This window comes from Pan paniscus, chromosome 19, assembly GCF_029289425.2.
Source record: "Pan paniscus chromosome 19, NHGRI_mPanPan1-v2.0_pri, whole genome shotgun sequence".
NCBI classification, from domain to species: domain Eukaryota; kingdom Metazoa; phylum Chordata; class Mammalia; order Primates; family Hominidae; genus Pan; species Pan paniscus.
This window is the reverse complement of record NC_073268.2, coordinates 56,133,578-56,151,019: the sequence shown is the minus strand read 5'-3', so window position 1 is coordinate 56,151,019 and position 17,442 is coordinate 56,133,578. Positions and strand designations below refer to the sequence as shown.

At 55.7% G+C, this 17,442-nt stretch overlaps 1 protein-coding gene across 2 annotated transcripts in view; it reads right to left on the bottom strand.

Moving 5' to 3' along the window:
• LRRC75A (leucine rich repeat containing 75A) overlaps positions 1–16,089 on the bottom strand; it is a 49,958-nt gene extending 33,869 nt beyond the window's left edge. The window contains exon 1 of one of the 2 annotated variants that reach the window (XM_034943302.4): positions 15,620–16,089. In XM_034943302.4, coding sequence (XP_034799193.1) covers positions 15,620–15,865 — 246 coding nt within the window. In that variant the 5' untranslated portion in view covers positions 15,866–16,089. The remainder of the gene's footprint in view (positions 1–15,619) is intronic. The other variant, XM_034943301.3, reaches the window with a different exon arrangement.
• Positions 16,090–17,442: the final 1,353 nt, after the last annotated feature.

The following is a 17,442-nucleotide window of genomic DNA, read 5'->3' as shown; positions in this document are numbered from 1 at the left end:
GGAGCTTGCAGTGAGCTGAGATTGCACCACTGCACTCCAGCCTGGGCAAAGAGCAAGACTCCGTCTCAAAATAATAATAATAATAATAATAAAAATTAGCTGGGTGTGGTGGCACATGCCTGTAATCCCAGCTACTTGGGAGGCTGAGGCAGAAGAATCACTTGAACCCGGGAGGTGGAGGTTGCAGTGAGTTGAGATTGCACCACTGCACTCCAGCCTGGGTGATGGAGTGAGACTCTGTCTCAAAAAAAAATTTTTTTTTTTTTTTTGTAGAAATGGAGTCTTGCTTTGTTTGCCTAGGCTGGTCTTGAACTCCTGGCATCAAGCAATCTTCCTGCTGTGGCCTCCCAAAGGGCTGAGATTACAGGAGTGAGCCACTGCACCTGGCTTTATTTGGCTTTTGTTTTTACTTAAAGTCTACTGATTTCACATGTAGGTATTTCAGATTTCTTTTTTTTTTTTGAGGCTGAATTTCACTCTGTCACCCAGGCTGGAGTGCAGTGGCGTGACCTCGGCTCACTGCAACCTCTGCCTCCCCAAGTTCAAGCGATTCTCCTACCTCAATCTTTCGAGTAGCTGAGATTACAGGTGCCCGTCACCATGCCTGGCTGATTTTTTTTTTTTTTTTTGAGACAGAGTCTTGCTCTATCACCCAGGCTGGAGTGCAGTAGCACAATCTCGGCTCACTGCAAGCTCCGCCTCCCGGGTTCACGCCATTCTCCTGCCTCAGCCTCCCAAGTAGCTGGGACCACAGGCACCCACCACCACGCCCGGCTAATTTTTTGTATTTTTAGTAGAGACGGGGTTTCACCGTGTTAGCCAGGATGGTCTTGTTCTCCTGACCTTGTGATCTGTCCGCCTTGGCCTCCCAAAGTGCTGGGATTACAGGTGTGAGCCACTGCGCCCGGCCATGCCTGGCTGATATTTGTAGTTTTAGTAGAGACAGGGGGTTTTACCATGTTGGGCAGGCTGGCCTCAAACTCCTGAGCTCAAGTGATCTACCCGCCTGGGCTTCCCGAAGTTCTGGGATTACAGGCGTGAGCCACCATGCCTAGCCTCAGATGTTAATCACATCTGAAAAATACCTTCACAGCAGCATCTAGACTAGTATTTGACCCAAAATTGGGCACCACAACCTAGCTAGGCTGACATATAAAATTAACCATCACAAGCTAAGCGTCTTTACCACTTTAAATCTCTAGGTCAGAGGCAAGGCCAAGGCCAAGGCCAGACCTCCAAGAATCTGGATTCAGACCTCTTGCTGCCCTCCCTCTGGGTGAGCAGAGATGAGTCATGCTGCATGAGGAATCCAGCTCCAATCCAGCTAGCTTTCAACTTCAGGCAGGAAGGGGAGACCAGGCGGGATAGAGGAGGAGGGCCGCAGGATCCACCACTGTGGCCAGGATGAGGCCCTGCCTGTGCTCTTCCACCTCTCCACGCTTGGCCACTTTCCCCAAGACCTTTCAAAAATGCGCTCTGGGCAGTGGGGAGGGCAGAAGCCGGCCCAGGAAGGGAGCCACAGATGCCCTTCCAGGGGCCTTCCCAGCAGGAGCCAGGAGGAACACCAAGGGGCTGCCAGACCCCGCAGCCAGGCAGAATAGTTCCCATCTTAGGGCCCTGCTTCTCAGGGCCTGATTCTCCCCGCAAAGGTGGAAAATCAGCGAGGCTTCCGGGCTGCAGAAGAGGGCATGGGGTGGGGGTGGCGTCCTCAGGGCTGGGAGGGGCCTATACCTGGTTTCTCAGTGGTCACTGAGTTTGTCTACAGCTTTGAGACACCGGGAGGGAGGAGGTAGGAGCTGTGGGTGGGAGTGGCGGTGGGTGAGGCAAGACAGCCAATGCCATGGGCCAGGCAAAGGCCCTGAGCTTCCTGCAGCATCTCAGGCCTCTCTCTCCATCCAGCGTCCCTGCTCTCACCCTGAGGGTCTCTCTCGGTGGACTCCCTCCCTCAGAGCATGGCCCAGGTAGACACTTAGAGCATTTTGCTGCATACCTGCTCTCAGGTCCCCAACCAGCTGCCCACACTCCACCTCTTGCCCATTTTCTTCTTTTTTTTTTCTTTTTTTTTTTTTGAGATGGAGTCTTGCTTTGTCACCCAGGTTGGAGTGCAGCGGCGTCATCTCAGCTCACTGCAACCTCCGCCTCCCAAGTTTAAGCGATTCTCCTGCCTCAGCCTCCCAAGTAGTTGGGATTAGGCACACACTACCACGCTCAGCTAATTTTTGTATTTTTAGTAGAGATGGGATTTAACTATGTTGGTCAGGCTGAACTTGAACTCCTGACTACAGGTGATCTGCCTGCCTCAGCTTCCCAAAGTGCTGGGATTACAGGAGTGAGCCGCTGTGCCTGGCCTCCCATTTTCTAAAAGAGTCTAATTCCAGCCCAAAGTCCCTCCCTGCTCCGTGTGCCCATTACCTTCAGAGAGCCCTCTTCTGGTCCTGGCTCATAGACTGGCCTCTCCCTAAGACATGCGACACCAAAGCCATTTCTATTCGCCTCGCCCTGCTGGACCTTTTCTGGAGAGATGGGAATTCTTGGAACAGGTAACTTACTCTCTTTCGTGTCTGAGTTTCCATGTCCCAAACCAACCCCTCTGAGTTCCTGCTGGTCTGTCTTGGGCCAATAGCTGTCTGGAAACCCCACCAGTGAGAATCCCGCCTAAGACTGTTTTTACTCCAAAACGCCACAATGCCAGAAGGCTGTGGAAAACATAAGTCTGCAGCTGAGAATCATAAAAAGTTCAGAGGACTGGCACGTCCTAGGAAAAACTAAATCGACTGGAGTGACTAAGCCTGAAGAAGTGGAAGTTATTTACCGGGCTGGGAGCACTCAGACCTCATTCCCCCAGAACTGCTAGAGGCAAGGATATGAACAGTCTGGGAAGCTTGAGGGGAATCCTGGACCCCTGCAATACTGCAGGGTCCGGGGCTCATGGAAGCCCAACAAGGAAACCCTGATGTCTCTGCTGGTGCCCTCGGTGCCCCTGACTGGGTGAGTCCAGATCCACTCAGGTTGTCTTAGATTCTGTCTGATCCTCTTTGAGAGCCAGAGACAAGGAGTGGCCTGTGCAGGGTCATACAGGACTGGTAGCTGGAACTTTCTAGAGGATTCCCAATTGCTTCAGCTCCTCGATTCAAGAGAAAGAGGGCAAGTACCTGCCTGAGAGGCACAGTGTTCCACAGTTCATTGCCTCAGGTGATTTGAGAAGGCTGTGCCCAAGGAGATGCATGGGAGAAGGGCTAAAGCTCCTTAAAGGCCTCAGCTGATACTCTAAACTTCTGTGTGGTCTCACCAAGGTTGCCAAGTACAGCTGTGCAGGGCATGTACTGCACAAGGGTGTCTGAGCAGGGCTGAACTCACCAAGCCTTGACTCTGGCTGTGCCCAACCAGACAGGCACCTTCTTCCACTTCTCATAAAGGCACTCTATGGGCTAGAAGCCACATTCCACCTCAGTGAAGGAAACCAAGGGGATAGGCATCCTTGAGTGACCTGACTCAGTCACTGAATGGCCTCTACACCCCCAAGTTCTTGGTTTTCCTGGGCTGCCAGCAGCAGAGCTGTAGCGAAAATCTAACATGGAGGCAGCGAGCTCATGAAGCTTGCCCCTCGCTGGGAACACCTCTTCAGGTCATGGTCCTGCTCTCTGCTTCCTCCAACACTAGGTCATCATTGTCATGACCACCACCATCTCAACATCTTACTTTAAGAAATAAACTGTTGAAAAAGTGTCATTTGCAGCAGGGGTCCCAAACCCCCAAGCCACAGACCAGTACCAGTCTGTGACCTGTTAGGAAGCAGGCTGCACAGCAGGACGTGAACAGTGGGCCAGTGTTCCCACCTGAGCTCCGCCTCCTGTCAGATCAGTGGCAGCATTAGGCTCTCATAGGAGCACAAACCCTATTGTAACCTGCACACGTGAGGGATCTAGGTTGCACACTTATGAGAATCTAATGCCTGATGATTTCTCCCTGTCTCCTGTCACCCCAGATGGGACCGTCTAGTTGCAGGAAAAGAAGCTCAGCGCCCTCACTGATTCCACATTATGGGGAGTTGTATAATTATTTCATTATATTACAATGCGGTAATAACAGAAATAAAGTACACAATAAGTGTAATGTGTTTAAATCATCTCAAAACCATCCCCCACCCCTGGCCATGGAAAAACTGTCTTCCAGGAAACTGGTCCCTGGTGCCAAAAAGATTGGAGACCGCTGGCCGGGCACGGTGGCTCATGCCTGTAATCCTAGCACTTTGGGAGGCCGAGGTGGGCGGAATGCCTGAGCTCAGGAGTTCGAGACCAGCCTGAGCAACACGGTGAAACCCCGTCTCTACTAAAATACAAAAATTAGCCGGGCATGGTGGCATGCGCCTGTAATCCCAGCTACTCAGGAGGCTGAGACAGGAGAATCACTTGAACCCAGGAGGTGGAGGTTGCAGTGAGCTGAGATTGCACCACTGCACTCTAGCCTGGGCAACAAGAGCGAGACTACGTCTCAAAAAAAAAAAAAAAAAAAAAAAAAGACTGGAGACCACTGACAGGGAATACACTCAAGGTAACTATGCTCCCCATTCTTCCCCTCTCCTGAGGCTGTCCCTCCCCATCTCCTTCTCCTGCCACAGGGAAGGGGCAGCACAGGTCCTCTGTGCCCCAGAGCCCCTCTTCTACCCTGCCTGTGACGAGGGAAGTCAGGCCACCTGTCCCAACCTGAGGAAGCTCAGAAAACACCAAGTTTTTCACTGGGACAGACCCAGGCATCACTTCCAGTACTTCTCCAGGGACCACTGGGCAGGGCAGGGTCTTGGGAATTGGGGACCTGGTCCCAGTCCTGTGTGACCCTGCACAGGCCACTCCTTGTCTCTGGGCTGTTTGCGCCTCTGTCAAACATCTCAGCTCTGACTGCAGCAGGTCTTCTCACCAAAGGAGCCGTGGAACCCCTCCTGCTGCCATTTCCTCCAGTGAGGGAGAAGGGCAGAGGCAGATCCAGGCCCCTTGGCCCTCTAAGGACATTAGAGCCTCAGCGCTGCCTGTCCTCTGATGGCAGCGAGCCAGGACCATTGCCAGGAGAGAGCCGGTGAGACCACAATGTGCAAGGCAGCCAGGTAGCCTATTACAAGGCCACAGGACTACACCAGGTACCAGCACCTACCTGGTGCCAGGTGAGATGAGAGCTCCTCCATGCCTCCCTCTCTGTAGCCCCTGCTCTCTCCTGCCCGCTCACAGGAAGTGTGATAGTCAACTGTATGTGTTTATACATGTAAATCTCCTTTTGAGTCTGTTTCTGTGGAGAACCCTAATACAGGAAGTAACATCCCCACAGGAAGACATTAAGAGCCTTAAGCAGCAAATTATGAACCAATTTCAGGAGCATCTCTCTGTCATGCTGAGTCCACTGTAGGCCCTTCCATAGGAATGCAGAGCTTCAATCTTCCACACCTGGGCCCCGGCAGGTGCACTGCAGGAGGATTCACTGGCTACCCCCTGCCTCCCCCATGATGGCCTGGCAGGAGCAGGTGTCTGTGGGTCGGCAAGACAGCCCTGGCATTCAGCACAGGAAGGGAGACATGTCTCCTCCCCGAGCCCTGTCTGTGCTTGTCCTCATCCTGCATCTGAGTTACAGGCCCTCCAGACAGTGGGGCAGGCAGCTCCAGGCTGACCATTTACCATGAGGAAATCAGAAACAGAGGTTTTGTTTCCAGCTGCCCAGCCCACCACAGAGCCCTGCCTCCCCAGGAGCACCTGCAGCTCCTGTTCCCCTGACTCCCCCACCATCTACAACACAGCCCTTTCCATAGTCCGCATACGCAGAGGACTCCCCAGGTCCCCATGAGGAAAGGGGTGTTGGGGGTACTGCCAGGTACACGGTGTCTACTGGGCAGTCTAGGTCCAGAGCAGGAATTCTGACTGTTACGCTTGGTGTGGGGTAGGATCTCCTGGGCCCTTACCTGCCCCCGGTGCCAATGGAGAGAAACCTGCCCCACTCCTGCCCCTTTCTATTGGGTAGGGCCTGAACCTGGGGCTCCAGGAGGCCGTGACTGCATAGACAGAAACTAAGGGCAGTGGGGTGGGATGGGGGGCATCACAGGTTGCCGACTTCCCAGGCTGCAAGTGCTGGCTCCCTGTGGTGCTGGGTGTCCCTCAGTGGACGAGGGTGTCCTGCAAGCCTCCTTGGCACCTGTATCTGTGGGTGGAGGCTCCATGGGGACAGCGGCTATGGGGTGGGAATGTGCTTGGAGGGGGCACTGCAGGGGGTTCCGAGATAGCTGGGGGCACTTCCCACAGGTCCCTGGCATGCTCTGGGAGAGACCTGGGCTGAGGGCCGTGGGAAGGCCAAGTGGGCAGGAGAGGGACAGGCTTGAGGACCAGGGCCGCTGGGAGGCACCAGCAGAGCAGGTCAGGCAAGCCCACCTAGGAAGTGGGGGAGACGGGGCTTCCCACAGGTCCTGGGTCTAGCGCCTGTGTCCACTCATGAGCCCCACTGAGGAAAGGGGTTTGCCCAGCAGCCAGTGTGTGCCGTGCCCTGCACCTGTGTAGGCCCCCATGGCCAGAGACAAGGGCAGAGCTGGAATCTGACCATGGCCAGCCCTGCAGTCACTTGCCAGTCCTCTATGGCATCAGCGGCTGCCCTGAGCCCTTCTAGAAATTAGCACCTTGGCCGGCCCTGCTTTCCCTACTTGTCCCAACTGGTGCCAGCTCCACTTAGGTGCCCAGGGACGTATGCTGAGTGAAAGAACCAAGTACTAGTGCACAGTCAGGTGCCAGGCAGGGTTCTTGCCCTCTGAAGGCAAAGGTCCTGAAGCTCGGCTGGGGCTGGCAGGTCTGGGTCTCTGTGGACAGGACAGAGGCTGGAGTAGGGACAGGCTCCATCCAGATGAGCATGGAGAGCAGCCCCTCAGAGAAGGAAGCCATAGTGGGAAGTAGAGGGAGGGGAGAGAGACCAGATGTGCAAGGGGCCAGAGCAGCCCCACAGTAGGCAGAAAGGTGGCAAGGGAGCCAGGCACTGAGTCATGTGGACAGCAGGTCCCAGCAGAGCCTGCCCCAGCCTCATTACCCTCCCCAGTGCTCTGAGATGAATGGTTCGCGGCACACAGGGCAGCTCGGGCCTCTGTGAGGGCTGGGCTTTGCTCATGTGTGAAAGTCTGCAGGTTCCCTGGTTCTGGCCTCTACCCCTGGCACCATGTGATGTGGCCTTTCACCCTCCGTCAGCTAGGACTGCGGTCAGCACAGACAGGTTGGCCTCGGCCGTATGGGGGTCGGCCCCGGTACCTGGTGGGGAGGTATCTGTCCCCTCTCTGTCCTGGGACCGCTGCATCCCAGCTCTTGCACCAGCTGAGGCCAAGGTGGGTGACCTTAGGGTTCGAATGTGAATCTGGCTCAGGGCCTGGAAGAAATAACTGACCACACATGGGAATGAATGGGTCTTTCCAAAACCACAGGCACCTGGTGGAATCTCAGCAGCGGTAGGGAAACTCAGGGGTCATTTCGCCCACCACTCCTTCATTCTGGAGCTGGGGAAACTGAGGCCAGAGAAGGGAAAGGGGTGGGCAAGTTAGGGTTTCCACTGGGGCCAGAACTGAGGACTCCTGGCTCCCAGTGAAGCCAGCCTCCCTTCTGTGCCACGCTGCGCACCTGTACTGGTGGTGGCTTCTGGGGTCCTTGCCATTCCTCCCGGAGGAAGGGAAACAGCTGCTGCCATGATTTTCTCCTGGTGGGTTGCCTGTTGCATCCCCAGTTCCTAGACTGGTGCCTGGAGGAACAGGAACTCGATTGTTGAATAAATGATTTAATGCATACTACTTTTTTAATTTTCTGCTCATCTAATTTTCTCATTTTTCTATAATTGTATATTGCTTTTATAATATTTTAAAAACCACCATTTTTACTTTAAGCAACATTCTGTCAACTTCACAAAACCACCTAATGAGGCCAGGCACAGTGGCTCACGCTTGTAATCCCAGCACTTTGGGAGGCTGAGGTGGGCGGATCATGAAGTCAAGAGATCGAGACCATCCTGGCCGACATAGTGAAACCCCGTCTCTACTAAAAATACAAAAATTAGCCAGGCATGGTGGTGTGCGCATATAATCCCAGCTACTCAGGAGGCTGAGGCAGGAGAATTGCTTGAACCTGGGAGGCGGAGGTTGTAGTAAGCCGAGATGGCGCCACTGCACTCCAGCCTGGCGACAGAGCGAGACTCCGTCTCAAAAACAAACAAACAAACAAACAAACAAACAACAAAAAAAATCCACCCCCTAAGCAGCAAAATAAACATGAGAAAAGGCTTTATGGACTAGAAAGCCATGTGCAGATTGGGGAGGTGTCCCTAATGCCTGCTCTCCTGCCCAAGGCACGGCTGACACTCAGACAATCAAATCGAGCCGGGCACCCTTCTTGACCGCCACCAACCACTTCCAGTTCTCATGGCCCCACTCCCCCACCTTCCCGCTGGCAAAGGATGGGAGGCTGAGAGGGGAGCTGACCAAGATCCTGCAGAGGAACAAGAGTCTGCTTCTCACCCAGGGAAGGCAAAAACACACAGCAGGGAAGACAAAATGAAAGAAACAGAGACACAAAGAAAAGCTGCAGGGAGTGGGAGGCAGAGAGGCAGAAAGACACGCGGACACTGAGGGCCGAGCAGGAGCGAGGGGCAGCTCTGAAGGTGGCCCCAGCACACACTCACACACGAGGGCACTCCCCACTCTCAGCTGCGCTCCTGTGTCTCTCCTGGTTAAGATAAAGTTAGAAACATCAAAATGCCACATCTCTTTGAGCAGCAGCCGTCGGCAGAGCTCCATATGGCTGCAGCAGCCAGGAGTCTGAGCTAATAAAAGTTAAAAAAAAAAAAAAAAAAAGCTGGGAAATGCTCCTGGAGAGCCACGTGGGCACTGCTCAGGGCCGGGTGGGGGTAGGGAGGAGAGCAGGCACCATAGGAGGGGGTCCCCGCCCCTGCTTGGCGCGCCAAGGTCTCTGTTCTCATCTAGAACACCCAGCCCTTCTAGTAATGGTGAGTCCAAGACGCAGCAACCAAATGTGCTGTTTTAGATGCCTGGGCCCTCTCCTACCTCCATTCCAGTTTCTCTTAATGGGAGAGGATATGACAGTCAGTGCTGAAAGTTTGCGTCCCCTCCTCTCCACTCTCAAATGTATATGTTGAAATCCTAACCCCCAAGATGATGGTATCGGGAGGTAGGGCCTACGGGAGGTGATTCAGTCATAAGGCTAAAGCCTTCATGAATGGGATTGGTGCCCATATAAAAGAGACCCCAGAGAGACCCTTCATTCCTTCCACCATGCCAGAATGCAGCGAGAGGGTACTATCACCAGAAAGCAGCCTCACCAGACAGTGAATCTGCCAGCACCTTCATCTTGGACTTTCCAGACTCCAGACTGTGAAAAATAAGATCTGCTGTTTATAAGCCACCCAGTTTATGGTATTTTGTTATAGCAGCCGGAAAGGACTAAGACAGTCGGCAAGAACAGCCAGGAGGAGCCAGGACAAGCAGTGTGTGTGTGTGTGTGTGTGTGTGTGTGTGTGTGTGGTGTGTGTGTGTGTGTGTGTGTGTGTGTATATATATGCGTGGGCGCGCATGCGTGGTTTTCTTGCAGGGCACCGGCAGCACTGCTCTTAGTGGGGAAGGGGAGACAGATGGCTGGCTGAGGATCCCCACGCTGCGGGGAGAATCTCCAATGCTGACCCCACCCCCTCTGCATCCTGATGGAGGAGTTGGAGAAGACCCCGGTCACTGGATAACCCTTCTTCAAGGAGTCTCTCCCCTGCAGACAGGGAGTGGGGATGCAGGGAGGAATCATGGCTTCCACCCCACAGGTTACAGCGGGGTGGGGGAATATCCAGGCCCACGGTCACAGTAGAAACACTTCAGAAGTCTGAGCCAAACCCCGCTGTCTCCTGAGAGAGAATGCCAGGGACAGAGGCTGGAGGAAGTGTGTCCCTGATGGGAAGTTTCAATCCATTCTGTAAGAATTTCCTGAAAACAGACTGTGTGCCAGTTTTTATGGCCTCTGCCCCAGAAAAGCACGCATGGCAATGAAATGACACTGGGGGGAGGGGAGGGTGCACCCACCCTGACGGTCCATGGATGGAGGCCAGGGTACTTTAGGACCTCTGAAGACAGCAAAGCAGTTTCTGGTAATCTCTGAGGAGGTGGCATTTGTTCCAGAAAAAAGGACCCCCCAACCCCATCCCACAGCCTCACCAGACCCTAAAGTCAGAATAACCGGCCCAGCTACAGCCCCTGCGGTCGTGCTTAGCCACTACAGAGGCTGCTATTTCCCCAGCCAGTGTCCCTGGCAGCCTTGGAAACCAATGAAGCAGGCTCTGACACAGGAATCCCTCTGCATCTTTATCACTGGAAAAGCCTCGATCCAGCCCAGGCAGAGAGCGGCGGATTTTAAAAAGGAAGGTTTCTCTTTGTGAAGGAAATGAACATGATTCAGCACAAGAGCCGATCAGGAATGTGGAGGCCAGACTCTCCCATCAGGCTCCGCTCCCCTCCCGCCACCTCGGCAGAGGCCCCAGACTGCACCTGCCGGATGGGATCCCGTGGTGCCACGGAGCCTGGGCACCATGCCACTCCTCTCTCCAAGAACACCACCGCCTGGCAGGCTGCCAGGAACAGCCAAGCCCTGTGGACATCACTCCCAGAAATCCAACCACACGGAAAGCAAACGTGCTGTGTCTCATGACAGTACTAACAAGCCTGGTAAATCAGCCCACAGTTGCACAGCCGTAGCTGGGGAATCCAAGTGCTTTCTGAGGACACACTGACGACAGCAGCAGACACACACGCGTACGCACATCTTCACGGCACACAGACTCACTAAGGTATGCCACAAGCCTACAGGTTTTCAATACCATACAGTGGATAACAGTGGTGGTGGTGGGTCTCCGCCCTCAGGAAGCACTTGACCTTATCTGACAAACAAAAGGAACATCAGGGAAAAACTCTGCATGGATTGAATGCCTCCCAGTGTGGCAGGAACTAAGAGGCACATGGATCTCTGAGCTTCGGCTGACATGCCCAGGAAGGTGGCCCTGGAAAGGTAAGGTGCATTCAGTGGAAACAAGAAAAGCATTCCAGGTGGAGGAAGAAGAGCAGGCCCAGTGTAGGGCCCCCCTGCTCGGTGTCTGGTAGCCTTCCAACCTGCTCGCCTAAAGAAGTGTTCTTAGGTGGAGGTGGAAGGAAAAAGGTGACCTTCTGAGGTCATTATGCTCATCTTTCTGCTTCTAGGTAGTAATGACCTGTCCAGTCTCCACATCTCCAGGGAGTCTCCAGGTGTCTGTCCATTGCTCAGCTCCACTTGAGGGGCGAGTTAAACTCTTAGGTCCTGGCTCTGTGGCCCAGGCTGGAGTGCAGAGGCTTGATCTCGGCTCACTGCAACCTCTGCTTCCCAAGCTCAAGCCATCCTCCTACCTCAGTCTCCCAAGTAGCTGGGACTACAGGTGCACACTACCACACTTGGCTAGTTTTTGTATTTGCATTTGCAGAGACAGCCATGTTGCTCAGGCTGGTCTTGAACTGGTGAGCTCAAGTCATCTGCCTGCCTCAGCCTCCTAAAGTACTGGGATTCCAGGTGTGAGCATTTTGCCTGGCCTCAGTGGTTCTTGTTGGCATTAGCTGATGTGGTTCCTGTTCCCAGGTGCAGAGTGAAGCCAGCCTCACCACCCCAGACAGCAGCAGGAACCAGGATTCCAGGCCCTAGCCATATCGCTGGGAGGCCCAAACAAGTTAACATAGGAACAGCCCTGCTTAAGGGGTGTGCGCCACACTTCAAGTAAACCAACCCCATCAGCCTCTTCTCATGGGAAAGCTGGGGTGCTGGTGAACACGAAGACAGGGGCTACCTCAGCTGGGTGTATCCCAGGGAAACAGACGCCTTTTTCTGCTGCTCCATGACGCAGGCCGACAGCTCAGTCTAAAATTTTGAGGACTCAGGGAAACTGCTGGGGTGAAGAGATGACAGCTCACCCTCAAGGTGGCCTGGCACTTGCCCTCTCTCAATGACGGAAGGTTATTTCTTCTCCAGGGCTCCTTAAAGACAGCAGGCCTGAGCCCAAGGGGAAGGACATCTGGGGAAGGGGAAAGCCTGGAAGGATGGCGGCCAGGAAAGGGCAGAGGAACGGCCTCTCCCATCCAAAGCTGGCTTGTTTTATCTCCACGAGCATTCGCTCCAGATGCTTCTAAATGTGTAGTGAGTTTTTGATCCAGACTGAACCCTGGCCAGGTAGATAGAATCCAAAAAATTCTTGGGCCACGCCTGAGAAAGGATGCCACAACCCTGCCCCTACTGGGGCCAGACCCAAAGTAAGTAAGGCAGATTCTCCTGTTTCACAGTCACCAAGAGAATGTGTCTTGAATGGCAGCACCAACACCATTTCATTCACTTTGTAGCATTTGCTCTGCTCAGTACCCCAGATCCCTCTTTGGGAAACAAAGAAACACAACTCAGAGAGGTTATCTGCTGGGCCCAAGGTCACAGCTGACTGAGGACCGGAAGGCGAGCTGCCTACTTGATCCTTGGCCCTGGACTCTTCTCAGATTACACTTATCTTAAAGGGAAGGGGATTACTTTCTGTTCCTTCAAGGCAGCTGCCTGGCATCCTGCCTGTACCCCTGGCCACAGCTCAGGGTCATTTGTGCTGAATGAGGCCTCCTGATACCTCTCCAGCAAGTGACAAGCTGGAGAGACGCCCTCCAAATCTTAGATGCTGAAGAGGGGCATTCAGAAGAAGTGGCACCAGCAGCCACAATCCTTCAGCCCACCGTGAACTGCCACACATGCACCCGGGTCAGGTCCCTGTTTCCAGATCCCCAGCCTGGAGCAAGTCACAGCAGGGAGAAGGGTGGTATTGGACTGGAGCAGAGATTCTGAACTTGGAGTCTGTAGCTGGGTTTCAGGGGCTTTGTGAACCCTCCGAAATTGCCTGTGAGATTGCGTGAGTCAGTGCATTTGCCTGGGAAGAGTGTGTGTAGCTTTTTCAGAGCCTCAAAAAGATCAAGGACTCGAAGAGGCTAAAAAGCACAGGAACAAAGGCTCCCGAGTCCCCACCAGCCATATGGCTCTGGGCATACACAAATCCAGCAGCCAAACCCAAGTTATCAAATGCAGGAGAACATGCTGTGTGAATGGAGGTGAGGGCTACTGTCCTCGCTGCTGCCCCTCCCTGGTTCTGTGCCTGCTCATTGACACCCACCCCAGGGGCCTGCATGACATTCCTGCAGAACAGGGTGCCCCACGCTTTGCAGACCCCTGTCTTTACTGGCTGTCTTGCTGAGGAAGAGGTTCTTGCTGGTCTGACCCCTGTGAGGCTTGTGTGTTCTCAAGGCTCTCACTAGCTGCTCATTCCCTTTCTGAACATCACCACCTCCAGACTAGAGAAGGAAACTGGAATGGAAAGGAAAATGCAATTTTGGAGAAAGAGCCACTTCAGTGCACAGCACAAATCCAGCTGGACATTCCTCCAAATGGCCTCAGGGTCCTAGAAAGCCACCTCTTTGTCATAGGCAAGTGAACACTCCTGTGCTCCACTCCCACACTGCTCAAGGCCCAAGACCACTTCCGGGAGGGGTCCTGCTCCATCCGTTCCAGGCCACACAGGGCAGCTCCAGGCCCACGGCCCTTGCATCCCCAGCCAGGGGTTAAGGGAGCCCAACAGGAGCCCAGAGGCCCAGAGCCTGAGGACCTGCTGCTTTCACAGAAAAGGGGGAAGTCTGATAAGCCCCCTCCCACCCCCCCATCAGCCCTCCCAGTCCTGCAGCTGAGGCGGGTACCAGGACACCAATAAGACCTATGTGCAGATGTCTGAGGAAATGCTTCTTGTTTCAAGGATCCCACAGTGGGGCTGCAGGGGCTTATCTACTCTCCCGCAAGGCAGGGAGAAGCTCAGTGTCCCCAGGATGTGGAATCATACTCAGCCCTACAGGGACTGGGGAGCCCAAAGTATCTGCCCACTTTGGGTCCAGTCTCCTCCCGTGGGCCTCCAAGCGGCCCTCCATCATGCAAGCTTCGCTCTGGTCTTGCACCCTCCAAGAAGTGCTTGCCAGCTCCCTCTGTTCTTCTGTATCCCCCAAAGCACCCATTGCAGGGTGGGGGAAACAGCATGTGATCAGGAAAACCTTACTGTATGGTGTGTAAATAGGATACCATGGTCTGGAAAACCCATTATTCTGTTTAAAAGTGAAAGAGTTACTATAAAGGCCATATGTCAGCTTCCAATTTTCAAAAGACAAAGAAATACACACTGCTAAAGTTCAGTGGTGCATAATGTCATCTTTCTTTGATGACTGAACTCAGAGAAGGCACATGGGGATCCAGCAGCATCTCGGGCATCATTCTGGAAGTTGTTGGGGAAAACAGAGGCAGAAGCAGAAGTCCCACATCTTCCCAAGTCCCCTCGTCTCTGCTTGCCTCTCCCTGTGCAGTGCACAGCTTGGGGACACATACTTTAGGGTAAGAGCGCACCAGATACAAAGGTGGGGAAGAGTGCTGCAGAACCCAAGAGGGATGTGGGTCTGATTAGATTTTGGAAGCTCCTCCCAAGAAGGTGCTCCTACAGCCTCTTTCAGCAGCGACTGGAAAACCCCAGAAAGGTCACCTGAGATTTTCCCTCTGCCATCCACGGTAGACTCCGCCTCTAATGGGGTCAGTCTAGCAAGAATATGGGGCCTGGATTGTCTACCCACCAAAGCCAGGCCAAGACAACCTGCTTGGTGATGCAGGAGAGCAGCTTTGCACTCCCCTGCCTGTCTTATACTCAGCAAAATCCATGGCATGGGCCATGCTCCTCTCCCCACCAAAGAAACTGACAAAGGAAAACAAGCCACAGAGAGGTGAGTGACAGCATTAGCCTCAGGGCAGCCCCAAAGCAGAGGGAACTGGCCAATTCCGCAACATCTGTCCCTAGCCAGTGGGACAGGCACAGGCTAAGGACAGAGTCCTGGCAGTCTCCTGAAGTTGCTGCTGGCCAGGTGGTCACACAGGGCACCAAATCCGGCTCCCCTGTCTCTACCGCTTTCCGCAGGGGCTCATGGTTGAGGATCTGCTAAAGTTAGTCAGGGGAGAGGAAACAGTCTCCTCCTTGAACTACAATCCAGGATACCTCCCAGGCGAGTGAAGGACCTAGGGACTGGAATCTCATTGGCCCCAGGGCTGTGCCCCTGGACTCGCTCTCGGGAAGCCAAGCCAGGTCCAACTGATAACCGCATTCCTTGAGGACCCTCGGCCGGGAGTGACTGCCAGTGGGCAGACAGGAAGAAAAGAGCCCTGGCCCAGATCAGGCAGGCATCCCTGCTTCCCCGCCCACCGACTGTCCCCAGAGACCAGCCTCCTTCTCTGCCTGCGGAGGAGAGCAGTGGGGACATTATGCCAACAGGTCCCCTTCGGCGGGCCTCACCCGGCCAGCCTTCCTCCGCCCTGCCCTGAGGCCCCAAATTCAGCGGAAGCGCCGAGGCACCTGCTGCCAGACAGGGCTCCATCCTCGCGGAAGGGGCCCCTGGGCGGTGCCCCTCGGTGCCCCCGGCTTCCTCGGTTAGGGGTGGGGCGCACCCCCGGCCCAGCACGCCCCCTGGCCCGGCGCGCCCCCCGCGCCCCCTCCCCGCGCTCACCTGGCGCAGGTGCTGCAGCAGCGTCCCCGCCTCCTCCCGCCGGCCCTGGCGCACCATCCGCAGCAGCTCCTGGACCATGCCGACTCGCCGGTGGTAGGGGGGCATCCCCGCGCCCGCGCGCCCCGCCTTGTCCCCGGCGCGCAGCAGCAGCGACGCCCAGAAGTCCGGCCGTTCGCGTCGGGGGCCCGGCGCGGCGCCGGGGCTGGCTCTCTCCGCCAGGCTGCCCTTGGTCTGCCGGGTGCCCATGCCGCCGCCGCCCGCCGGGACTCTCCGCTCTGGGCCGCGAGGCCGCGTCCCCGCCAACCGCCCGCCCCTCGGCCGCCCGTGCGCGCTCGCCTCCCGGGCTGCAACTTTGGGGGAACTGTTGCGCGCGGGCGGCGCGGGGGCGGGCGGGCGGGCGGCAGTCCGCGCTCCCCGCGCTCCTCCCTCTTGGCTACCCGGGCGCGCTCCCCGGGCGCTCGCCGCCGGCCCGCCCGCCGGCCCCGCCCCGGCCCGGCTCGGCCCGCCCCGCCCCCCGCCTCCGCGCCGGAGCTCCGCGGCGTCGCGCGCCTCCCTCCTCCCGGGCTCCCGCTCCTTCCCGCTCCGCGGCTCCGGGCTGGGGACCACCACCGGGCGCCCCCTGCCTGCGTCCTCTCGGCAGTCGCGCCTCCTGCCGGCGGCAGCGCTGCGCTTCCCGGGGCCGTGGCGCGGGGGCGAGGGGAACGGGCAGGCCCCATGGACCGTCGCTCTCGGTCCCCACCGAGCTCCCCGACGCTTCCACCACCGCGCGCCCGGTGCGTCGGGCGAGATGGGGAAAGTTTGGAGCATGGGGGTGTGTGTGTTGGGGGGCTCTCTTAGGCCCAGAGTCGGGTTTCTCAAGGTGGGTTCCGCTGAGCCTCAGCGCCCAAATCGTCGGAGGCGCTGGTTAAAAACGCAGGCTCCAAGGCCTCCACCGAGACCTACTGAATGATAATCTCCTCGGTGGGGCCTGGGATCCGCCTTTTTAGCCAGCATGTTGGGTGATTCCCATGCACGCTCCTTTGAGACCTGGCCTGCTTGCAGGGCGCTGTAGTGATGTGGTTGGTGCGTAAACCTGGAAACTGTGTGCGAGCTTATGGGTTGTGTGCGTGCCCTTCTATGGAGAGGGCCTGTTGCTTCCATCATGCTCTCAAAGCATCTGGACCGGAGAGGTGTGAACTCCTGTGTTCTCTTGTTCTCACTCTCACAGCCCTGGAGAAGGGTCCCTGGGGTAGTCCTGGTACAACAAAGCAAACGCACGTCTGCGAGTAGGCCCAGCGGCACACCCTGCTGGCCCACCTTCCTCCCCGTGCCTCTGCCAGGCCCAGTCTGTAAGGGACCAGAGCCCTGGGATCTCATGGTGTTGCCAGGGCTTGCCAGAGTGAAGGCGAAGGCAGGTGGGGGAGCTTCTCTGTTGCAGACCACAGGCCGCCCTGGTCCCAGCGCAGGGCAGAAGCAATTGTGCAAGCTCGCCTCTGACCTCAGCTCTGGGTGTTGCTTGAGGGTGTAAGGGCACGTGGGCTGTAGGGGCAGGAGGCTGGATCCCAAATCACAGGGAGCTGAGCCCCACTACTTAGTGAGCACTGAGTATCAGGCGAGTCTTCAGCTTCTTGAGTCCTGATTCTTCCTGTCAGGCTAGGATAATAACACTGCCAAGAATTGGGAGAGTAAACTCGGTGGACACTGCTAAAGGAAAAAATTATTTAATGACATGAGTTAAAGCATCGTAAGGAAGACTTTATTCAGGACCATTACCATAGGTGTAGGGACCTCTGCTGTGAGATTTTGCAGTTGCAGGGAGAGAGAGATTGAGCTCAACTCCAATT